General features: G+C 49.6%; 2 protein-coding genes and 1 long non-coding RNA gene across 4 annotated transcripts; all 3 read left to right on the forward strand.

Moving 5' to 3' along the window:
• LOC147131810 (uncharacterized) lies at nt 1-2,034 on the forward strand. The gene is made up of 3 exons (XR_015082266.1): nt 1-74; nt 1,691-1,778; nt 1,863-2,034. It is a non-coding gene; the product is annotated as an uncharacterized LOC147131810 (long non-coding RNA).
• A 2,890-nt stretch (nt 2,035-4,924) lies between these two features.
• Nucleotides 4,925-8,825, forward strand: LOC147131811 (uncharacterized; the record flags this gene model as incomplete). Its single annotated transcript, XM_086015174.1, has 1 exon — nt 4,925-8,825. A coding segment is annotated over one exon (3,429 nt), but the record flags the coding sequence as incomplete, so codon positions are not given.
• Nucleotides 8,826-13,069: 4,244 nt separating this feature from the next.
• LOC147131812 (uncharacterized) lies at nt 13,070-21,514 on the forward strand. 2 transcript variants are annotated; one of them, XM_086015212.1, is made up of 4 exons: nt 13,070-13,093; nt 15,082-15,272; nt 17,943-18,029; nt 18,113-21,514. In XM_086015212.1, exons 3-4 carry the CDS (start codon nt 17,990-17,992, stop codon nt 20,986-20,988), a joined length of 2,916 nt encoding a protein of 971 aa, XP_085871338.1. In that variant the 5' UTR covers nt 13,070-13,093; nt 15,082-15,272; nt 17,943-17,989; the 3' UTR covers nt 20,989-21,514. The 2 variants fall into 2 exon arrangements, with proteins under 2 accessions (XP_085871338.1, XP_085871339.1); XM_086015213.1 differs by lacking the exons at nt 13,070-13,093; nt 15,082-15,272 and adding an exon at nt 16,537-16,571.
• The last annotated feature ends 3,214 nt before the right edge of the window (nt 21,515-24,728 follow it).

Genomic DNA, 24,728 nt, shown 5'->3' on the forward strand with positions numbered 1-24,728 from the left:
GAACTGACACCAACACAAAAAGACGTTAGTCGACCTCCACTCAGGATATCGAACAATTGACTTGATTGAATGTGGTGAGTACTTTCTTCATCTTCAAGTGTTTTTCTATTGAGAGAAGAGCCAAACTAGACATATTTAGTGTGCCACTAAGTGGAATGATGTGAAATGGATTTATTTAGACTAGCTTTTATTCATAAGGTACCTTTCAAAGCAGTCAAGGTGACCGTACAAGATAAACCACGGGCAAACTAACAATCAAAGTCACATCAACAAATATCTTGAATTAAAATGTAAACAGTTTGCAGACCATCTGGTCAACGGCAGCAATCTACAAATAGGAACAGCAATCAGTGTGAAAAGGGTGGGTTTTCAAGTGAGTCGGAATATTTTTGATAAGTCCATGTTCTGGATGTCGGGAGTGGGCGAGTTTCAAAGCTGCGGTTTGGAGCGGCTGAAGGCTCTGGACCCTACGGTGGGGGACAATGAGGCTGATGAACGATGCAAACCCGAGCGTCCCAGAGAGATTGTTGATGTGGACGAGGTCAGAGAGATAAGAAGGAGTCAGTTTATTCATGGCCTTAAATGTGCGCAGAAGAATTTTCGAGTCAAAGCAGTCTTTGATCGAAAGCCAGCGGAGTTGTTGAACCGATGAGATATTGACGAGTGGATGGTGTACTGGACCAGTTGAAGTGCATGGGTGAGCTTATAGGGAAGGCCACAGGGGGTGGAATTGCAACAATCCAAACGGGATGTAACCGGGATGGCGGCACTGTTTTTGCATTGACTGATGTGCGAAGGCGGCTGATCTTGCAGCAGGGATGGGAGTTGGCAGAGGGGAAAATGCTACTGATATGCTTTCAGAATGGCAGGAGCTATCCAGGACGACACCCAGACTCTTTAACCTGAGGGGAGGGGGAAACAGCGCTGTTGTCGTTGTTGAGGGGGTGAAAGTGGGATGTTTGTCGAGGACCTATTTGGAGCTGAAGGGGACAATCTCACTTTAGTCTCTGTTGCACTCTTGAAAATTAAGAACACCAGAATTTCATTTCCTGTTGACAGCCACAGAGGAATGAGGGTGTGATGCTGGAAGTTGGTTTGGATGGGTGGAATGGGTGTCCAATAAGATTGCAGCGCTTGGGCAGTGAAGACTTGAACAAATAGTTTTTCAAAGCCCGTTGCTCTTTAGAGAGCATAGGTCACTTGTGAATCTGGGTGAGCTTCTCCAGTACCTTCCAAGATGTTCCAGCTTGCTAGAGCTCTGCATCGTCTGACCTACGATAGGAGTTCTTTGGTCTTCTTGCCTTCTTCGAATTTCAGGGGCCTTGCTCCACGTTAACACCTGTCTGTTTTTTGGGGAGAGAGCTTTACTCAGGGTGTGCCCTATCCATCCAGACCTGCTTTTTGGTTGCTTCTATTTGTTCTCCTTTGGTAATTTTCTATAACGCTTCTTTGATGTGAAAACAATGAAAAGAAAGTGATTTGTCTAATGTGGATCAGTTTATTGTGTGCAGTAAATATTGACAACAGTTTGAACGTGCTCCTCCTCACGCACATTACTGCAGTACTCCTAACAATATGGCAATTTTATAGCATTAGACACACCAAGCAGCTTTTGAGAAAAGCGGGGGTATTTTTTGAAAATAAACTGAAAGTTACCTTCAAATATTTTTCTTTCTCATCATTTTTACAGAGCATGGTCACATTTTGTTTGAGACGTCAGAGGGAGAAAGGCATCACAATGATCATAAAAACGTTCATCTTTTTACTTCTCCTTCTTGGTAAGTCATCTGAAATAAATATCACAATCTTGAAACATGGTGGCAACGTGTAAGATATCTGACCAAAGATCTCAATGGAAACAGGAACGGACACTCATCCAAATGCGAGACGTCCTCGACGCGACACAGGCAGAGGCAGAGCACTTCTCCAGATAACTGATGATGAAAATGAAACCACTGGAAGCCAGTCCACAGACACCCTCTCCAGTGATAGCACGCAAAGCAGTGATAGCACCCTTTCAAGCGATAGCACACAAAGCAGTGATAGCACCCTTTCAAGCGATAGCACCCTCTCCAGCGAAAGCACACAAAGCAGCGATAGCACCGAAAGCAGTGATAGCACCCTTTCAAGCGATAGCACCCAAAGCAGTGATAGCACCCTTTCAAGCGATAGCACACAAAGCAGCGATAGCACACAAAGCAGCGATAGCACCCAAAGCAGTGATAGCACCCTTTCAAGCGATAGCACACAAAGCAGTGATAGCACCCAAAGCAGCGATAGCACCCAAAGCAGTGATAGCACCCTTTCAAGCGATAGCACACAAAGCAGTGATAGCACCCAAAGCAGCGATAGCACCCAAAGCAGTGATAGCACCCTTTCAAGCGATAGCACACAAAGCAGCGATAGCACCCAAAGCAGTGATAGCACCCTTTCAAGCGATAGCACCCAAAGCAGTGATAGCACCCTTTCAAGCGATAGCACACAAAGCAGCGATAGCACCCAAAGCAGTGATAGCACCCTTTCAAGCGATAGCACACAAAGCAGTGATAGCACCCAAAGCAGCGATAGCACCCAAAGCAGTGATAGCACCCTTTCAAGCGATAGCACACAAAGCAGTGATAGCACCCAAAGCAGCGATAGCACCCAAAGCAGTGATAGCACCCTTTCAAGCGATAGCACACAAAGCAGCGATAGCACCCAAAGCAGTGATAGCACCCTTTCAAGCGATAGCACCCAAAGCAGTGATAGCACCCTTTCAAGCGATAGCACACAAAGCAGCGATAGCACACAAAGCAGCGATAGCACCCAAAGCAGTGATAGCACCCTTTCAAGCGATAGCACACAAAGCAGTGATAGCACCCAAAGCAGCGATAGCACCCAAAGCAGTGATAGCACCCTTTCAAGCGATAGCACACAAAGCAGCGATAGCACCCAAAGCAGTGATAGCACCCTTTCAAGCGATAGCACCCAAAGCAGTGATAGCACCCTTTCAAGCGATAGCACACAAAGCAGCGATAGCACACAAAGCAGCGATAGCACCCAAAGCAGTGATAGCACCCTTTCAAGCGATAGCACACAAAGCAGCGATAGCACACAAAGCAGTGATAGCACCCTTTCAAGCGATAGCACACAAAGCAGTGATAGCACCCTTTCAAGCGATAGCACACAAAGCAGCGATAGCACCCAAAGCAGTGATAGCACCCTTTCAAGCGATAGCACACAAAGCAGCGATAGCACCCAAAGCAGTGATAGCACCCTTTCAAGCGATAGCACCCAAAGCAGTGATAGCACCCTTTCAAGCGATAGCACACAAAGCAGTGATAGCACCCTTTCAAGCGATAGCACACAAAGCAGTGATAGCACCCTTTCAAGCGATAGCACACAAAGCAGCGATAGCACCCAAAGCAGTGATAGCACCCTTTCAAGCGATAGCACACAAAGCAGCGATAGCACCCAAAGCAGTGATAGCACCCTTTCAAGCGATAGCACACAAAGCAGTGATAGCACCCTTTCAAGCGATAGCACACAAAGCAGTGATAGCACCCTTTCAAGCGATAGCACACAAAGCAGCGATAGCACCCAAAGCAGTGATAGCACCCTTTCAAGCGATAGCACACAAAGCAGCGATAGCACCCAAAGCAGTGATAGCACCCTTTCAAGCGATAGCACCCAAAGCAGTGATAGCACGGTAAACAGTGATAGCACCCTCTCCAGCGATAGCACACAAAGCAGTGATAGCACCCTTTCCAGCGATAGCACCCTCTCCAGCGATAGCACACAAAGCAGTGATAGTACCCTCTCCAGCGATAGTACGCTAAGCAGTGATAGCACCCTTTCAAGCGATAGCACCCTCTCCAGCGATAGCACTCTAAGCAGTGATAGCACCCTCTCCAGCGATAGCACGCTAAGCAGTGATAGCACCCTTTCCAGCGATAGCACGTTAAGCAGTGATAGCACCCTTTCAAGCGATAGCACGCTTTCCAGTGATAGCACCCTCTCCAGCGACAGCACTTTAAGCAGTGATAGCACCCTTTCAAGTGATAGCACACAAAGCAGTGATAGCACCCTTTCAAGTGATAGCACGCTAAGCAGTGATAGCACCCTTTCAAGCGATAGCACACAAAGCAGTGATAGCACCCTTTCGAGCGATAGCACCCTCTCCAGCGATAGCACGGTAAACAGTGATAGCACCCTCTCCAGCGATAGCACACAAAGCAGTGATAGCACCCTTTCCAGCGATAGCACCCTCTCCAGCGATAGCACACAAAGCAGTGATAGTACCCTCTCCAGCGATAATACGCTAAGCAGTGATAGCACCCTTTCAAGCGATAGCACCCTCTCCAGCGATAGCACTCTAAGCAGTGATAGCACCCTCTCCAGCGATAGCACGCTAAGCAGTGATAGCACCCTTTCCAGCGATAGCACGTTAAGCAGTGATAGCACCCTTTCAAGCGATAGCACGCTTTCCAGTGATAGCACCCTCTCCAGCGATAGCACTCTAAGCAGTGATAGCACCCTCTCCAGCGATAGCACGCTAAGCAGTGATAGCACCCTTTCCAGCGATAGCATGTTAAGCAGTGATAGCACCCTTTCAAGCGATAGCACCCTCTCCAGCGATAGCACACAAAGCAGTGATAGCACACAAAGCAGTGATAGTACCCTCTCCAGCGATAGTACGCTAAGCAGTGATAGCACCCTTTCAAGCGATAGCACCCTCTCCAGCGATAGCACGTTAAGCAGTGATAGCACCCTTTCAAGCGATAGCACCCTCTCCAGCGATAGCACACAAAGCAGTGATAGCACCCTTTCAAGTGATAGCACACAAAGCAGTGATAGCACCCTTTCAAGCGATAGCACCCTCTCCAGCGAAAGCACGCTAAGCAGTGATAGCACCCTTTCAAGCGATAGCACGCTTTCCAGTGATAGCACCCTCTCCAGCGATAGCACGCTAAGCAGTGATAGCACCCTTTCCAGCGATAGCACGTTAAGCAGTGATAGCACCCTTTCAAGCGATAGCACCCTCTCCAGCGATAGCACACAAAGCAGTGATAGCACCCTTTCAAGCGATAGCACGCTTTCCAGCGATAGCACGCTAAGCAGTGATAGCACCCTTTCCAGCGATAGCACACTAAGCAGTGATAGCACCCTTTCAAGCGATAGTACGCTTTCCAGCGATAGCACATTAAGCAGTGATAGCACCCTTTCCAGCGATAGCACGCTATCCAGCGATAGCACGCTAAGCAGTGATAGCACCCTTTCCAGCGATAGCACGCTAAGCAGTGATAGCACCCTTTCAAGCGATAGCACGCTTTCCAGCGATAGCACGTTAAGCAGTGATAGCACCCTTTCCAGCGATAGCACACTAAGCAGTGATAGCACCCTTTCAAGCGATAGTACGCTTTCCAGCGATAGCACATTAAGCAGTGATAGCACCCTTTCCAGCGATAGCACGCTATCCAGCGATAGCACGCTAAGCAGTGATAGCACCCTTTCCAGCGATAGCACGCTAAGCAGTGATAGCACCCTTTCAAGCGATAGCACGCTAAGCAGTGATAGCACCCTTTCAAGTGATAGTACGCTTTCCAGCGATAGCACATTAAGCAGTGATAGCACCCTTTCCAGCGATAGCACATTAAGCAGCGATAGCACGCTAAGCAGTGATAGCACCCTTTCCAGCGATAGCACGCTATCCAGCGATAGCACCCTTTCCAGCGATAGCACGCTAAGCAGTGATAGCACCCTTTCAAGCGATAGTACGCTTTCCAGCGATAGCACATTAAGCAGTGATAGCACGCTAAGCAGTGATAGCACCCTTTCAAGTGATACCACGCTAAGCAGCGATAGCACCCTCTCCAGCGACAGCACACTAAGCAGTGATAGCACCCTTTCAAGCGGAAGCACGCTCTCCAGCGCAAGCACGCTAAGCAGTGATAGCACCCTTTCAAGCGGAAGCACGCTCTCCAGCGCAAGCACGCTCTCCAGCGCAAGCACGCTAAGCAGTGACAGCACCCTTTCAAGCGGTAGCACGCTTAGCAGTGATAGCACCCTCTCCAGTGCAAGCACGCTAAGCAGTGACAGCACCCTTTCAAGCGGTAGCACGCTAAGCAGTGATAGCACCCTTTCAAGCGATAGCAGCCCTACCACTGGCAACACAGCCACTACCGTCAGCATGGGTACCACAGATGACGTCACAGTGACTGAAACAATTACACGAATTGCATCCCGAAGATCAGCAGAGACAGCTGTGGCAGCATCCACAACTGCTTCATCAACAGCAGCCTTATTGGCAAGCTCGGCTGCAGCAGCAGCAGGTGCTGTATCAGGGAGATCATCCCAAACAGAAGCAGCTGCAGGAGATGCGTCATCTGCTGCGGACAATGCAGCCATTGCTGCATCGTTATTTTTACAAGGCGAAATAAATGCAACAGCAGCAGCAGCAGCAGCGGAGCAAGCGGCAAACGCATCAGAAATTGCTGCAGCAAGAGCACAAGAAGCTGCGGATGGAGCGAGCGGGGACTTGGCCCCGTTTGCGGCACAACTCTCAGGAGCTGCACAAAATGCAGCAATTATAGCGAGATCAGCCGCAACTACATCAGAATTAGCAGCAAATGTTATGGGTCCTGGACTCACCGCAGAAAATGCGCAAGCTATCATACGGGATGCAAGAAACGCAACCCAAGAGGCTGAGATGGCAGCACAAGAACTACAAGCTTTACTTAATTCGGAAGACCTACCGCCAGATGTAGAGGCCAGCGTAAGACAAGCTATAGCGGCGGCCAACAGGTCAGCTGCGTTGGGGGAGCAAACAGCAGTTCAGGCTCAAGCTGCACTCGTCACAGCAGAACGAGCTGCGGCACCGACTGGTGGAGATCCGGAAGCTGAGTTAGCTGGTGAATTAGCTCTGCTACAAATACAAAATGCAGCACAAAGCGCAGGCGTAGCGGCAGAAGCTGCGAGAGTGCCAACAGCAGCTGTCCAAGCTTCAAGAGAAGCCTCCCTGGCGGCAGCAGCGGCGTCCCTCGCAGCCTCAGCGGCGGCAGTCACCGCAACAAATACTGGAGCAGATCTCGACGATGTCATCAACGCCGCCTTGGAAAGCGCAGAGGCAGCGAATCTTGCGGCTGCAGCGGTTGCAAATGGGTCAGCGACGGAACAGGAAGCTAGAGATGCCGCAGCAAGAGCAGCAGATGCGGCAGAAGCGGTGGCTGACGCAGCACAAGCAGCATTGTTGTCAGGAAGGATTGATGCGGAAGCGGCACAGGTGTCGCGTGACGCGGCACAGGTGGCCAGACAAGCAGTGATGGCAGGCCCAGATGAATTTTCCAACACGGCGGGACAATTTGTAACGATATCCAGAAATGCTGCGGAACTGTTTAGAAGTCAGATGCCATCCATGTTGACACCTGAAATGTCTGCAGCAATTCAGGAAGCAGAACAGGTGGCCTTGCTGGCAGAAGCTACAGGAATCATAGCAGGAACCGCAGACAATTCTGAGGGCGCAGAAGCCCTTTCGAGATCTGCAACCACAATGACACAATCAGCGATGGAAATGGCGCAAAACCTCCCGGAAGGAACGGCTCTTGGCTTGGCACGAGACTCATTAGGGGTCGCCTTGACAGCCTCAGCCGCTGCTATAACTGCGACGAGCTCGGCAGCGGCAGCGGCAGGCGGAGCAGAATCAGCAGCCAGAGCCGCGTTAACAGCCGCAGAGGAAGCAGTGAGCGCCGCCACCTCCCTGAGTAACGGTGAAGTTACCCTGAGCTCGGCAGTGGCTGCCGGACTTGCAGCATCCCAGGAAGCCAATAATGCAGCCACGGCAGCCATGGCCGCATCGCAAAATGGATCGGCCCTGGACGTGCAGTTGGCAAGCGTGGCGATGGAGGCGGCTGCAATAGCATCCAGGGCAACAGCAGCTGCGCAAAACGTGGCCTCTGACGAAGCGACGACGCAAACCATAATGGATGTCCGCCAAGTGGCCAGAGAAGTCGACGACGACTGGAGAGCGTTGGCGTTGAGGTTGCAAGACATGCTGACTGGATCTTCGCAGGAAGGCTGCGGGGAGGTTGTGGACCAGCTGGCCATCCTGACTGTGGCATCCACAGGGCAGGTGTGCACTGACTTTACCAGACAGGTGGCAGAGTTGGCTGTGACGACAACCATGGCGGACCAACGCCTCAACACTGAGACGGACACGATGCGAGCGCTAGCGTCTGCAACGGCCTCATCCGCAAACGTTGCCGTGCGAACGGCAAGCACGTCGTTGGCCACGGCTACGCAGACAAACGGCGCTAACGTCCAGATGCTCTCACTTACTGCCATGCTCGCCGCTGCTGTGCTCCCGCTGATATTGTGAAGTGTGTTTTAAATGAAGGACTTGTGAATTGAGTGAAAAAAGCCAATCTATTTATGCTTGTGATATAATGTATGTTTGATATATGCTCCTCATCATTTATTCAGTAATGCTGGCTAAAGATAAATGTACCTGTACTTCTCTGTTAGGACATCATCATGAAAGTCAGTCGAAACAAAAGCAACAAAGAGTGCATGAATTGCGCTTCAACTTCTGCTGTGACGCACTACAGAGTGTTTTGCAATTGTGTCTACGATGAAAATGTGACTAGATAAGTGATAAGTTTGACCCTGCCCCACACGTGTCCGTGAAGCCACGCGGATCCTCTGAAATGTTTGCAAATCTATCACTTGAAACTTGGATGAGCGTGGCACGATGGGGATAGCTGCTCTGTTTCACACGTCTGCATTTTTGGTAGCGCTATTGCACTGTTGTTCCTCTCTTGAACCAACACAATAAAAAACACTGGACTGATTGCTTCCTATCTGCCTCTCCATCCACCCCACAGCGACACTACCGTAGCTCTAGCTAGACCAGGGCTTGCTAACCTGTTGAAAGGGACAGCTATTTTTTGAGAACTGATTAACGCAAAGATCTACCAGTACGACACATGCTTCTAAAATGAAACGGGCTCAAATTACCTTATTACTAATCCCCTCCATGAGGCGTCACCTTACCTTGGTGGAGGGGTTTGCGCGTCCCAGTGATCCTAGGAGCTAAGTTGTCTGGGGCTTTATGCCTCTGGCAGGGTCACCATGGCAAGCAGATTCTAGATGAGGGACCAGACAAAGCATGGCTCACAGACCCCTTATGATGAGTAAGTAAAATGATTGGTCCACGTCTTCCCTTGCCCAGAAACGGGTCACCGAGGCCCCCTCTGGAGCCAGGCCTGGAGGTGGGGCTCGCTGGCAAGTGCCCGGTGGCCGGACCTGCACCTATGGGGTCCGGTTGCATAGGTAGACAGACGGACAGACCAATGTTTGGTATAACCGAGGACAGAAAAGCAACACAATGACGATCAAAACTTTCATTTTTGTACAATGTACTGTAACTTCCTGATAGGTAATCTGATATAAACATTACAAGCTTCGTGTCATAATGTAACATATCCGACCAAACTCCTCAACTGATTACGAAGCCCTTGCAGAGGGAAGTCAAGGGAGCCGACTTCTCCAGATCGGTGAGGAACCACCTTTCTCTGGCACAGTCACCAAAAGTGAACCTGCCGTCGCCACAGCCACCAAAAGCAAACTCGCTGCCGCCACGGTCACCAAAAGCGAACCCGCCGCCGCCACGGTCACCAAAAGCGAACCCGCCGCTGCCACGGTCACCGAAAGCAAACCAACCTGAAGTGTCTCCACCACATATTACGTCCCCATGACTGTAGCGATGTATGAAAGTCCGTCCCAAAGAAGAGACATTGCAAGTTTACAAGTTAGAAATATCACTGAGCTACATGAATGTTTGAAAACAAACGTTTATAAATGATGAAATGTTTGTTAGTCTGTTGGACTAATTGTCTCTTGCAGATTTTGACATTGTTGGGCTCAAAAGAACAACTTCTCTCCTATCATCTTGAGTATACTTTTGATTCAGGGTTGGACACTCCTAAATAATTGAACATAGACACGTCAGCCCAACATTGTTCAACCCATTGTGGGTGGTGCACTCAATAATAATGGGTTAACTTTGGTTTGTTTGTTAAGCACAATTTAAAGAGAGTGCAAGCGGGAATGAAATCAAGAGGGCTTGTACCAGATTACACTGATCGCTAAAATGTAGAAATGCCACTGCTTCAAGAGAAAAGGGAGATAGCCTTTAGTTGTACTTATGGTGAGGCCGATAGGCTAATGATCTGCAAGCAATCTCAGATGGTCTTGATGGTCTTTGGTTTCACATATTTGACCCCACTGAGGCCTCAGAAGTTAAATGGGGATATTTCAGCAATGTGCCAGAGATGCAAGGTTGGCCCTTGCAAATCCTCCCCAATGACTTGGGTCCCTCAGTAGTCTCAGTAGTTTTTTTGCAGCCTTGGGTGTTAGGTCAACTCAGACCCCCCTGATGCACTTGTTCTACACACACCCGGTGTAATAGACGGTGAAATCAAAGGGTCTGAAACTGCCGCACATTCTCCATCAGTCTCTCTTGACTAGGTGACGAGTCTTTACAGTCTGGAACTCTGTTTTGTCAAATCAAAAACGTAGAGAATTTTGCAAACAGCACATGATGGTTGCCAACACCGGGGTGTGCACAGAACTCGTGATTTGGTGCTGTATGATTTATTCTGGCCTCATCGAAAGCGTGATGACGCACAATATATTAGGGTGTGGCATTCACACATACCGAGGCAGGTAATTAAGCCTGCGTGCCGTTGTTCCAGCCCAGCTCATTTGAACATGTATTTATAGACTGTGGAGCTCTCTTGCCTTCGTTGAAGTCTGGTTGTGAGTACCAAGTGACAGTCATGCACTAGGTTCCTTGTTATTTCTCTCAATCACGTTTGGAGTTAAGGGCATTGACACATACCATCTCCACGTCAAGCATCAAAAGTTCACTTCTCATATTTTTGGACAGGTTCCGCAGCAGGTTTGAGTGAAGCAAAATTGTGCGGGAACATACCATGTACAAAGGCGGGGTTTGCGGGAATGTTTCCAAACGGTGTCAAACGGTGGAATTAGCGACTACCCGCGGCGTATGCTTGACGCGCTCAGGAGTATACAAAGTTTCGTTTCAATGAACTGCTTTTGGACATTCCGTGCAAGGCCCGTTAGCTGTGCTGCATAGCGGCTTAGCTGAGAGTCACCCACCAAAGAAATTAAAACATTGTGTAAATGGCTTTCACCACCAGCTGCGTATGGCTGTTCAAGTGGCAGGGGAAAAAAATCTTGAAGGTGCGATAGTGTGACATGACCGTTGCATTGAAAATGGACAGTTAAGTCCAGGCGAGCAGGTCATGGCTCTTTTGCCCATTCACGTGTCACCTTTCCAGGCAGAAAGCATGCCAGACCAGAAGTGGGCTAAAGCAGTTTTCAGACCTGAACGATGGATTTGCGACGCCAAGTCCAGTCCATTGCATCATGTCAAACTTTGCAGCCGTCTTATCCAAGAGCTCCCTATGGCGGTGATGTTTCAGCTACACGACGGTTTCCATTGGTGCGCCCAGATCCAGAGGAGAAGATGTTCAAGCACCAGGTGATCCCAGTATCGGGGTGGTAGGCAAAAAGCTTTCTGTGCATCTGCATAACTTGGTTTGGTAGGACACTTGGGCTTGGTACACACAATGGGGGACAATGGAGCTGTTTTTGCCCTGATTTTGCCCCTCCCCAACCAAGGCTGACTAATTCCGGACTATTTTATACTTTGGAAGATTATCTTTGGGCGTTAGGTGTGTTCAGAGTGTCCTGATAACAGGGTCTGAAATGGATTGTAGCAGACAATCTTAAATATTAAGTGTGTTCAATAATTCCGACCAAAACTCTTCATGTGTGTGGACAAAGCCGACCACTGTCAAATCATTTGAGTCCGTGAACCTTGACGTGGATGGAATGTAGTCGACCAAGAAGCACTCTGAGTGAGAAACAAGGAAACGGATATAATTAAAGTAGATAATCAGGATAATGACACCAGCCATGAGCTACAGCTGAGAACTCACCCTTGGCTTGCGCAGTAGACGACAAAGTCTGCTTGAACCCAACTCCAGGATTTTTCCGTCCAAGACTGCCCCAAGGCCACCATTGTCCAATGCTCTCGTGCGCCCTCCTCCATGTTGCCTCTTGTGTGTCCTGCTTGTTGCTGTGTGTCTTCCTCGTGTTTTTTGTTTTCATCAAGAGAGATTTATGTCTTGGAGGACTAGATTCTATCACAACTGTTAAATGCCAGATCTTTTTTTTTCCATCTGGATGTGTAGCGTCTGGACCGGATAAACACTTTCTTGATATTTCAAAAACCCTTATGTGTGTACCGGGCCTCAATTGAGCCACGGGTCTGTATGGAAGAACAAAAATCATTCATTTTGCAGGGACCTTAGTTATCAAAGAGAAGAATCCTTACTAAAAGTGTATGCTTTGCTCATCGTGGTTTTTGCAGCATCACGTGTGATCACGCAGGAGGGCATACTGTGTCAGACCAGGAAGCACTGACAGCTCCGATTAAGGCTCGAGTGTTGACAGCGAAAACTGTTAGCAAGGTAAGAGAAATTGTCTTGGCACAAAAAAATCTTGACACAAGAAATCCAAATCGGTGGAGCGACTTATACTCGACAACGAGAAGAAAATCAGCTTTTGAAGAACAATTTTTGGTGTGCCGATAGTACACGGGTGTGTGACACTCGGGATATCACGATAAGCCAAACAAAACCAAATGGGATGGATCAAGCGAGAGGAGTGTCATTTGCAACCATCATTTCAATGATTTTGACGAGGACATTGAAGGCTTTGGCTCCAAGTTTGGAATGAAGGGGCTTACTAGAACCAGGAACCAGTCGTCGTGGTCAAAGGGAGAACCTGGGTTTGTTTGTTTGTTTGTTTGCTTGCTTCAGTGTTACAACTTGCGGGTTGTTGTGGCGGTGGTGGCAGAAGGTCGGACCTGTCATGTTTTTTTTTTTTTAGTTTAGTTTTCTCAGTATCTCTGTGTCTGTCTCGTCAATGATGATTGTGTCCACCTGTCTGCATTCCACCCCCTAGTGTTAGCCAATCAGCTCCCTCCTACCTCGTGTGCCTCGTCCAGGTGTTTCTCGTTGTCTAGGTCAGTATGCCGGTGTTTAAGTTCCTTGTTGTTCCTGGTGTTGTGTTTTGTTTCTTAGTGTTTCTTTGAGTTTTAGATCTTTCAAGACTTGTTTATGCTGTTTTTTTTTGTTAATAAATATTTTCTTTAGTATGCCCTGCTTCTCCTGCCTCCCTGCATTTGGGTCCTCTAACACGCAACCATGACAGGACCCAAAAATCAGGATGAACACAAAACAAAGTGTATTTCATTTCCAAAGAGAAAGAAAAATGCAAATAAGGCATATGGAATTGAACATACTAAATCAATGGAAGTTCAAACAAACAGTCTCTCAAAGCTAACTCGCACGTGGAGACGTGACAACCCACAGGGGCTGCAAACAAAAGAAATGTTGCATTCGAGGAAGGAGGCTAGTCGAATTTTTCCGACGCCTGACTTGGAAAGTTGCACAGGAAGGCCCCTTTGAACTGGTTGGTTCAAGTTGCGAAGACAGAAAATAAAACTGGACCCCGAGTTTACCGAGCGACTACAATGTGACGTCACTCAACAATGGCGACCCACATGGAGACATAGACCGCGAATGGCAAGACATAATTTACAAGATTATAAGCGTACATTTCTTTAGCTTTATTATTACATTCATTTAGTTATTCGAAATAACTTCAGGGAAAGCACCGTATTCCTTTATTGATGGAAATAAAGGAAATTATCAAGACCGTTAGCTGGGGGTCGAAATGTGCTGTGATGAACCAGAACAACAAACAATTGATCGCAATCAGCCATATTTGTTGTTTCCATTCGCCTCGAACGCTTTGAGGTCAGAAGTGGGACAATCCAAGTGGGACAAGTCCGACTTCCCGCCTTCTTCAAATGTAGCGTGAATACAAGCAAACGGAGGAGACAACAAGGCGCCCCTGGACAAGGCACAAAGTGTTGGCGGGAGCTGACTGGTTAACACAAGGGACCGGGATGATGAGGACAGGCGGAAACAAAACCTCACGAGGAAGACATTCCTAAAAAATGGCACGCAAGGAAACAAGACATAACATGTAACCGAAACAAATTGTAAACAGAAAAACCAAAACAGAGAGGTGACGTTGAGTGCCAAAAGTCCCCGCTGGCTGGGACGTCTGCCTCCGTTCTTCGTTTCGACGGTTGCGATTCGGTTTGCATCGCAAGGTCCCGATTGTCTCCAGTTATGTCCGTGACGGCACACTGACACACGGTGGAGTTTTGATTTTGCATTCTCAGCGTCGTTGGTTATTTAGCGATTGCTTCGAAACAGATCCATATTCTTGATATTCCAAGACATACGGCAGTCGCCCACAATATATCTTCATGTGAAACTGGTCCGTAGTGGGAAAAAGGGTTGGTCGCTGCTGATTCAAGGCATGTGTGAAGCACGTTGACCCTCTACTTTTGCTCCGTCTCCGTTTGTCGTCTTGTACTGGCGATGAGACAGCACATTCGGCCAGTCCGCCACCTGGTTTCTCCTTGCTTTGATTATGTTTTGCTAACATTAGAATATGTTTGCACATTAGCACTTGCACACCTCTGCCACACCCCTGACCATTCCTGGACACATGCTGAGTTCAAATCCTCTGTTAGCTTTATTGGGTTCCATTTGATTTACTGTATTGACTTAAATGAAGGATTCTTTGAGAAACCTTCTTGTGTTTTTTGAGGCGAGGTCATGGCAACGTCCAGTATCCAACACACCACATCTACGCGACCATATGTCTGGGTGCAAATGAAATCTTTGTGCTCGTTTTTTGACTTTCTTTCCATCCATTTGAGAACTCCGCGTGCAGCACGTCAGTGCACTCATCGCCAGTCAACAGCACCAGATGTGATTTTCTCACTTGTAACCTGCTCCGTTTGGGACTCTTTCGGCATTGACGTTAGTCACTTAATTGGCCAATTACAAACGGCAAAAACAATGTTGCTTGACAAGATTCATGCCTTGATTACGCACTAAGCATTAACTAACAATTGCTTTTCTTCAGCAGGTGAAGGAGTGGCAGTTGTGTAATTAAGGCCCCGCCTCAGCCAGGGTAGGACGCAAGTGAAGGTCACACTCTTTATTAATGATCACGAGCCGGCTGGGAGGCAACATAAAACATTGGAGAAGGACCAACGGCAACACACACATCCATTCGAGCTCCACTCAGGCTCTTGACAGCGGACTTGTTTGAGCGTGGTGAGTACTTTTCTCCATCTTGAAGTCGTTTCACTGACACAAGATCCAAGTTGGACATATTAGTGCTGCAACTGGTGGAATCACATGAAAGGGACTGACTGGGGCTTGAAGGTCAAAGTGGACTTTGCTTCCTGCACTTTGTCCAATCACATCGTAGAGTTTGGACACTGAAGACGTCAAGTGACACTGTATGCATAGAGTTAATTGTCTGGCGTGGATCGGCGTATCGAATGTAGGAAAGGTTGACACAGACAACAGGTCAAGATGTCAAGACTTTGATTGTCATGAGCACGGTAAAAGAGCAAGCAGACGTTTTTAAAAAAATCATCTCATGAGACTACCGGTGTTTCCTGCATTCTGCCCTTTGCAAGAACAGAAAAGATCAACAGAAGGTAAAATCAACGAATAACAAGACCAAAAATAGGAACAACAGAATAAAAACACGAAACAGGATTTTCTTTTTCTGTTTTGTCTTTTTTGGGGTAGAATTGCATGCCCTCCAGGTTTGTGAGGATTGTTAGCATTCAGCGTATCACCGGTGCGGGGGTCCTGATGGTTTACAGTCGAGCTTCAGGGTGGCAGGGATTGACATTTGAATGTGTGCCAAAGCACTTCTTTACGAAGGGCATGAGCGCAATGGGACGGTAGTCGTTGAAACAGCTCACCCAGGTTTTCTTTGGAAGGGCCAGGATGGCGGGGGACGGGGACGGACGCCTGCGCCAAGGGCAGTTTGAATAGATGCGTGAGCAGCTTGTCAGCGCGTGCTGCGGCATGGCTTCCAGTCCAGCTACAGTACCTCTCGGGCTTTGTTTTGGTGCAACAGCCTGACTCTGCTGCAGTTCAAGCCGAGGGCCTCGAAACAGGCGTAGAACTGGTTCAGCTCCTCTGGCAGAGTCACATAACTGATTGAGACTTGTAGACAAATTCCTGTTGGGAGTCAACGATGTATTTCAGTACTTGCCACATGCGGCGGGAGACTGAGTTTGTAAAGTAATTTTGGTCTAGTTTAGGTCTCTATTGTCTTGTGGCAATTTGGACGATTTTATGCTGGTCGTATCTTGCCTTTTTGTAGCCCGCAACATCACCAGAGACAAATGCCGCAGTGCGGGCACGCAGCATGGACCACACCTACCGGTCCCTTATTTATTATCTGGGCATACTGTTCTGTATACTATACTGTATACTAAATGTTTTTTTGGCAATCAACATGTGCTTATGTGCCCTGCCACAGCAGAAGCAAAGTTGTTGTTGTTTGATGTTTTATGATGTTTTAACCACCTGCCAGTTGGTATTCTCAAGGTAGTCTTGTCCAACCTGCACTGACTCTTCTTTCCACACCTTGACTGTTTTGAGTGGTTGTCTTTGGGCTGGGTGCACGAACGTTCACTGATAGGTCTGGCTGGGGTGGGGCACCGTTCAGTCGGCATCGTTCACGTTCCTGTTGACCTGATCGAGAGTATTGCACTTCCTGGTGGCAAAGTCCACACATTGGAGTGGTTCATTAGCACCTGCCACAGTGAAGACCGAATCCAGGTGGGCAGCTTGGCATCTGCTGATGATGTCTGAAGAGCCCCAAGTGCAGTCACGGGATCCACTTGCGGAGCAATCAGAAAAAGAAAAAAAAAAAGAGTAGGTAGACCACACTGTACTCCCTCAGCGATCTATCACCTACAGTATAATTGCAGCTGAACAGTTTGTTTCAAAAGCCTGTACATGCCCACAAAATCTGTTGTTAACATACAGGACATACCTCCTCCTCTGCTCTTCCCCGAAGCTGATGTGCATTCTCCGTACTGTATGTGAGAGTGCGTTTGCAGCCGAAAAACGAAGTCTCGTGCACTGTCGTAGAGACATCTTTCTGACTATGAGGCAAACGTTCCCTGCTTTGACGCTGAACAGTCACTCTTACGCTCAGTGAGTCCATTTGATGATCGCAAGCATGGAGGTTAGCGTGAGAGCTGGGTCTTTTGGCCCTAGCCTTCAGCCTAGCACGTCACACCGCCTCTCGTTCCATATACCATATATTCCATTATATGCTTGAGTCGGTCCCGTGAAGCTGGCGCTGCTGTTTCTTGCTGGTAGCTGGATTCAGTCGGTAAAGAAAGTCAATGCCCAACAGGTCAGGTTCAAGCGCTGGCTAGACTTTACCAATGTATAGAAGATCCTTAAGAATGTAGCAGAACCTTGCAAGGTTGATAACTAAATATGACTATTATGTCATGTCATGTCATCTTCCAAACCGCTTATCCTATATAGGGTCGCGGGGAGTTGCTGGAGCCTATCCCAGCCGTCAATGGGCGAAGGCAGACTACACCCCGAACTGGTCGCCAGCCAGTCGCAGGGCACACATAGACACTGTCACTGAGCGGGAATCGATCCCACGCTGCCCGCACACAACTCAGGCGTGTGTACCACTACACTATCAGGGACTACTATGACTGATATTGTTACTATTTATCAAGCATAAAGTTCACCCAAGCAATGTGACCTCCTGACAGAGACAAGCGCAAAACAAACACGTCAACTACGGTTTGAAGATCCTCTCTGTGGCAAACATACCTGCAGTGCTTCCAATAATTTGCCAATTTTCATCACATCAGAAAGTCCAATCAGCTTTTATTTTGGAAATAAACTGAATTTAAAGTGTTATTCTTTTTATCATTTTTACAGGAAATAACCATTTGCTTTGGTGCATCGGAGGAAGGAAAGGCATCATAATGACGATTAAAACTTTTGTTTGTGTATTTCTGCTTCTTGGTAAGTAATCTGAACTGAATTTTACAATTTAAAGCGTCATGTCATCATGTAAGACATCTGAGAAACCTGCTCAATTGAAACAGGAACCATTGCCGAGGGACTTCGACAACACGGTGGTAGTGGTAGAGTGCTCCTCCAGTCGACCCTTGACGACCCGGGCACCGACGGTACAACCGCTACCACCCTGGGATCCGAAGGTACAACAGATGAGACCGAGCCCCCCGACGATACAACCGCTGCCACTCCGGCCCCCGACGGTACAACCGCTGCCACCCAGGCCCCCGATGGTACAACCGATGACACCCAGCCTCCCGACGGTACAACTGCTGCCACCCAGCCCCCCGACGGTACAGCCGCTGACACCCAGGCCCCCGACGGTACAACCGATGGGACCCAGCCCCCCGACGGTACAACCGCTGCCACCCAGGCCCCCGATGGTACAACCGATGACACCCAGCCTCCCGACGGTACAACTGCTGCCACCCAGCCCCCCGACGGTACAGCCGCTGACACCCAGGCCCCCGACGGTACAACCGATGGGACCCAGCCCCCCGACGGTACAACCGCTGCCACCCAGGCCCCCGATGGTACAACCGCTGACACCCAGGCCTCCGACGGTGCAACTGATGGGACCCAGCCCCCCGACGGTACAGCCGCTGACACCCAGGCGCCCGACGGTACAACCGATGGGACCCAGCCCCCCGACGGTACAACCGCTGACACCCAGGGGCCCGACGGTGGAAGCACAGACGTAGCCAATACTGACATCCCAGGCACCCCGGATGAAGTCACAGGGACTGAAACACCTGCACAAGTTGCAGTCCAAAGATCAGCAGAGACAGCTTTGGCAGCATCCACAACTGCCGCATCAACAGCAGCATTATTAGCCAGCTCAGCTGCGGCGGCAGCGGCCGCAGCTTCAGGGGGTTCCTCAGAAGCAGAAGCAGCTGCAGAAGATGCTTCATCTTCTGCAGAGAGGGCAGCCGATGCTGCGCTGGAATTTTCACAAGGCACAATAAATGCATCAGCAGCAGTATCAGCAGCAGACAAAGCAGCAGATGCTTCCGAAATTGCTGCAGCAAGAGCACAAGAAGCTGCAGATGGAGCGAGCGGGGACTTGGCCCCGTTTGCGGCACAACTCTCAGGAGCTGCACAAAATGCAGCAATTATAGCGAGATCAGCCGCAACTAATTCTGCCTTAGCAGCAAATGTTATGGGTCCTGGACTCACGGCAGAAAATGCGCAAGCTATCCTACGGGATGCAAGAAATGCAACCCAAGAGGCTGAGATGGCAGCACAAGAACTACAAGCTTTACTTAATTCGGAAGACCTACCGCCAGATGTAGAGGCCAGCGTAAGACAAGCTATAGAGGCGGCCAACACGTCAGCTGCGTTGGCGGAACAAACAGCAGCTCAGGCTCAAGCTGCACTCGACACAGCAGAACAAGCTGTGTCATCATCTGCAGGAGATGATGTAGCTGAGTTAGCTGGTGAATTATCTCAGCTACAAATACAAAATGCTGCACAAAGCGCAGGCGCAGCGGCAGAAGCTGCGGGAGAGCCAACAGCAGCCGTCCAGGCTTCAAGAGAAGCCTCCCTGGCGGCAGCAGCGGCGTCCCTCGCAGCCTCAGCGGCGGCAGTCACCGCGACAGATACTGGAGCAGATCTCGACGATGTCATCAACGCCGCCTTGGAAAGCGCAGAGGCAGCAAATCTTGCAGCTTCAGCAGTTGCAAGTGGGTCGGCGGAGCCCCAGGAGGCTAGAGATGCCGCAGCAAGAGCAGCAGACGCGGCAGAAGCGGCGGCTGACGCAGCACAAGCAGCATCGTCGCCAGGAGGGATTGATGAGGAAGCGGCACAGGTGTCGCGCGACGCGGCACAGGTGGCCAGACAAGCGGCGATGGCCGAAGCAGATGAATTTCCCGACACTGCGGGACAATTTGTGACGGTAGCAAGAAATGCTAAAGAACTATTTTCAAGACAGCCATCATCTACGCTGACACCAGAAACGTTTGAAGCAATTCAGGAAGCAGAAGGCGTCGCGTTGCTGGCAGAGGTTGCGGGAATCGCAGCCGAATCTGCGGACGATTTATCAAGAGTGGAAAGCTTAGCAACAGCTGCAAATGCCACCACACAATCAGCGATGGAAATGGTACAAAACCTTCCAGAAAGAACGGCACTAAGCTTGGCACAAGACTCAATGGTGGTGGGCTTGACGGCCTCTGCGGCAGCAATCACCGCTACGGCCTCGGCGTCATCGGCAGCGGCGGCGGGCGGAGCAGAATCAGCAGCCAGAGCCGCCTTAGCGGCTGCAGAGGAAGCAGCGAGCGCCGCCACCTCACTGAGTAACGGTGACGTGAACCTGGACTCGGCAGTGAATGCTGGACTTGGGGCGTCCCAGCAAGCCAATAACGCAGCCGAAGCAGCCGTGGCCGCGTCGCGAAATGGATCGGCCCTGGAGGTGCAGCTGGCGGACGTGGCGATGGAGGCGGCTGCAATAGCGTCCAGGGCATCAGCAGCTGCGCAAAACGTGGCCTCTGCCGAAGCGACGACGCAAACCATAGTGGATGCCCGCCAAGTGGCCAGAGAAATCGACGACGACTGGCAAGCGTTGACGGCGAGGCTGCAAGGCATGCTGGACGATGCTTCGCAGGAAGGCTTGGGGGAGCTCGTGACTCAGCTGGCAGTCCTGAATGTGGCGGCCACAGCGCAGGCGGCCACCGAATCCAGCAGGCAGGTGGCAGACTTGGCTGTGATGACAACCATGGCGGGCCAACCGCTCGACGTGGAGACGGCCACCATGCAATCTCAGGCGTCCGTGGCGGCCTCCAGCGCCAGTTTGGCCGTGAGAGCGGCCGACACGTCGTTGACCATATCCACGCAAACGAGCGGCGCAGGCGTCCAGAGGCTCTCTTTCGCCACCGCCATCGCTGCCGTCCTGCTCGCGCTGATATTGTGATGCCCGTTTCAAATCTTGTAAATTTGTACATTCAGAGAAGAAATGCATCTATTCCCCCTTGTGTTATACTCTCTATTTAAAATGTGCTCGTCATTAGTTCCGTCACGCTGGCAACAGATGAATGTTTTTGTCTATTCGGACGCCATCATGAACGTCAGTGCAAACAAATGCGTCAGTGAGTGCATGAGTTGTGCTTCGCCTTCTTTTGGGACACACTACAAAATGTGTTTCGGAATTGTGTGTCAAATGAAAATCAGATGAAATGAGCGAGAAATACGTGTTGAAATAAGTTGGACTCTCCTCTCACATGATCGTGAAGCCAAGCGGAGCTTCTCCTCTTCGAAATGATTGTGCAAGGCTTCCAATAGTTCACATGAGATTCACAATACGAGAAATGAGCACGTTGAAATGATGGCGTCAGGGCAGATTAGCCGCTCTGTTTACCGCGTCCGCAATTTGGGAATCGCTGCACCTCTGCTCCTTTCTTGGCTAGCCCCAATTAAAAAACAAACATTTGAAAACTGGACTGAGTGCTTGATTTCTGCATCTCCATCCACACCACAACTCCACTACCATACACGAAATGGGCGCCTTTTTTCACGGAAAGACAAAACAGCTGCGCGAGACGGACACGAGGCACAAACGCGTGAAATGTTCAAGCAGCTGCAAGCTGAATGTTGGGTCGGCCGCCGCCCGCGTTCGCCCTCTTTGCAAACGCTTGGGACAGCCTTGCATGAGCCATTCGGGAAGGATTCGTTCACCCTTAGCAGAAAATGGAACTTCTCTCTTGCACTTTGAGCTGCCTTGGATTCAAACCACATCTTCCGTTTGCATTCTTCTTGTATTGAAAGTAGTTTTGTTCCGAGACCACTTTTTGGCCCCGGTACCAATTCCGCTACCCGGCTGTGCGGTATTGGCCGATGCCGATACGCAGAGCTGGGGAGTCCGTCCCTAGGCCGGCCCGGCCGGATGCCCATTTTTGGGGCGGAGGGGTGGAGGGGTTAAAAATGGCTGGACTAAGCATTGCCGGAAGTGGATTTTCGTCCAGCCCACTAATCGGCCCTCCTGCGTTTGACGCGGTCGCGAGGCGGCCAAATTTCATCTCAGCCTACTCAGTACTGGAAAGGCTTCTTTTTAGGCTTCTTTCTACTCCCGCGTCGGCGCGAGCGACAATTGTTGCATTGATTCACGTGACCGACGCATTGTGCTGCTGGCGACAGGTCTGCGACACATGCCACGCACACACTTCCCTACTTCCGGAAATATGCTGTAGCAAACCTGCTGTGTACAGTGGTTTGCTGGTATGCTTTTATTTTGAAGGCCGTGAAGGAGGGGAAGTGTGCAAAATAAGTAACTTGTTGACTGTGACTTCTGGCCGTCTGTTGGACCCAGATAATTATACAATACGACAAAACCAACCCCGGGGCTCGCAATGGAAGTAATCACACGCAGTTGGGTAAGTAGTAAAGTACTAGTGCCGCATTTTGGAAGCGTGTTTGAAGCGTGTCCACAGCGGGTTTGAATAGTAAATTAGCTAGCTAATGATCCTTAATAAGCCTCTGCCGTTTGCATCCCTCCCGCGGTGGCGTCAATCACGGACACTTTTTATTTTGGGGGGGCGTAACGGGGCGGGGGGGCCTAACGGGGCGGGGGGTGATGATTTTTATGAATAAGGGCGGGGGATCGCGGCCGGAAGGGTACCCAGGTCAATGGTGGAGGGTCACGGCCGGACCGGCAAAAAAGGGTCAAGTGCTCAGTTCTGCCGATACGGCACCGATACCTCGCTGGTTGAAAAAGTAATTTACATATAAATGCAATTTTCTAAATATAAGTGCATTTTTTCTTGTAATTCTAAGGCACTGCATACTCACCTGGATGTAAAATTATTCCTATTTAAATCATCACTTGTGAAGTATCTGTAGTAACATATCCACACGGATTATTATCTATTTTCCTAGCTCTTGGTGCTGGTGAGAGTGAGACACGGGCGAGATATTCACACGAATGTGCATTTGGAGCAAAGCAAGGTGCGGTATCTGGGCATATCAAATATATTCAGTGATTCTAACCGACCCCCCACTGTGTGGCGTCACATTTGTATGCCGCCTGAGGGCAGGCGCTCAAGTGAGTGATATAAATGAAGCAAAGTAGCCGCTGAGTCCGTTATGCTTTTGTAAAAATGGGTAACTCCGTGCTGTGCTGTTTATGGTTGCTCTAATTGGTCAACTAGAGATGTGATTTTGCGATACTGGCAGTGATTCAAATCAAGCAAAGCTTCGACGGCGCGCAGGAAGACGAGTTTATCCGGACACAAACCATTTCATGAATGATGTCGTACAAGTACATTGGCGCTGGTAGAGAATTTTACAGTCTAAAGATGTCCCACACAAGGACATAATTTGAATTCAAAAGGATAACAAGGTATGTAAATGTTAACAAAACAAAATTGCTATCCCGGATTATACACACAAGACAGGCTGGTCTTGTTTCTGTCAGTCAGTGAAATGGCGTCCTGAATGACTCCTGTCGCCTGTCCCATGCTATTACAGGTGTTGAACCACTGGAGGGCAGACTCTGCCTGTGCAATGTGACTGCGGGGAAGCACATGAAAAGATTTGCGCAAGATTTTTTTAAAAGAACCCAACACAGCACGGTCGTTTCCTGAGCCGGTTCGGGACGACAAGAGGGACGGACAAAAGCCCACGTCCGTCCTTGCTTAGTCCGTCCTTTTGAAAGATTTGTCACTTTTTTGGGGGTCGCTGCAGCTGAACAGGGTGCCATGCTAACGACTTGAAGCGACGTGGCCGGAGCACTTGAAAAGTTGAGCCCCTGAAGGCGGGCTCGAGGAATGAGAAGAAGGCCTACACCCTGTCCACCCTGCAGGTGACAAATTGGCAAACATATTCAGCAGCAGCAAACAGTCTTGGGAAAAGTCACCTTCAGACTGAATGCAAAACCCTCCCAAATGGACACACGAGGTGGACCCTTTTCTTCTGCCCTAAGACTGGCCATTGTTGTGGGTGTGAGTGTTTGTTGGATGACTTGTTGTGCTATCATGAAGCTTTGAAGGCAAATGAGCCGTGCAAAGAGGTCAGCCGGTAAACACGGGGGCTTGCAGCATATAGCGGCCCAGAGGGGCGTTCAAACCCCTTTGTGGACCTCCTCAATGGCTCAGATAAGAACTCACGATGGAAGGCCTCGGAAGACAGGGTCTCGCCTTTCCCGGTACTCCGTCTCATTTGTGGTTGTGGAGCAAGGAAGTTGAAGAGGCCGTTGAATTCTCCGCTGTGTTACGCCATAGCGATTGGATGACAAATTGTGAGGAAATGGCAGGGAGGAGAGCCCAGACAACCACTTGGTGGCGGCAGAGAACACGCAAACGTGCACTGAGAGCGCTCCGTCAAATCTGGAGAGCACAAAGGGACCTTTTGACATTTCACCTGCGGGCCACAGTCAACATCCTCAGGCCAAAACGCAACAAACACGTTTCTTCCGGAAGCCTTTTCCCGGCGGGGGGCACGTCAGCCAACTTGCATCGCTGGCCGACCCGACAGCCCGTCATCGTCAGCTGGCCGGCTTCGGCTCACCTGGACGTTCGGGCGAATATCCGTCGGGCCGCATCCACCGGGGATGGGCTAGTTTCCCATTTATCCGGGAATTATTTTTGCGGTTTCCGTGCAGAAAATGGAACAAATGTTTGTCAGTGTTATTTTCTTTCTGCGTTCTCTCGCTCTCTCTCT

This window comes from Filicampus tigris, chromosome 18 (genome assembly GCF_054856515.1).
Source record: "Filicampus tigris isolate MCC_2025a chromosome 18, RoL_Ftig_1.0, whole genome shotgun sequence".
NCBI classification, from domain to species: Eukaryota; Metazoa; Chordata; class Actinopteri; order Syngnathiformes; family Syngnathidae; genus Filicampus; species Filicampus tigris.

Bases quoted from the DNA above. Each gene is read 5' to 3' on its own strand.
- LOC147131812 (XM_086015212.1), top strand. From the start codon at position 17,990: ATGACGATTAAAACTTTTGTTTGTGTATTTCTGCTTCTTG. The intron at 18,030-18,112 runs GTAAGTAATCTG...CAATTGAAACAG, and splicing joins TTGTGTATTTCTGCTTCTTG to GAACCATTGCCGAGGGACTT.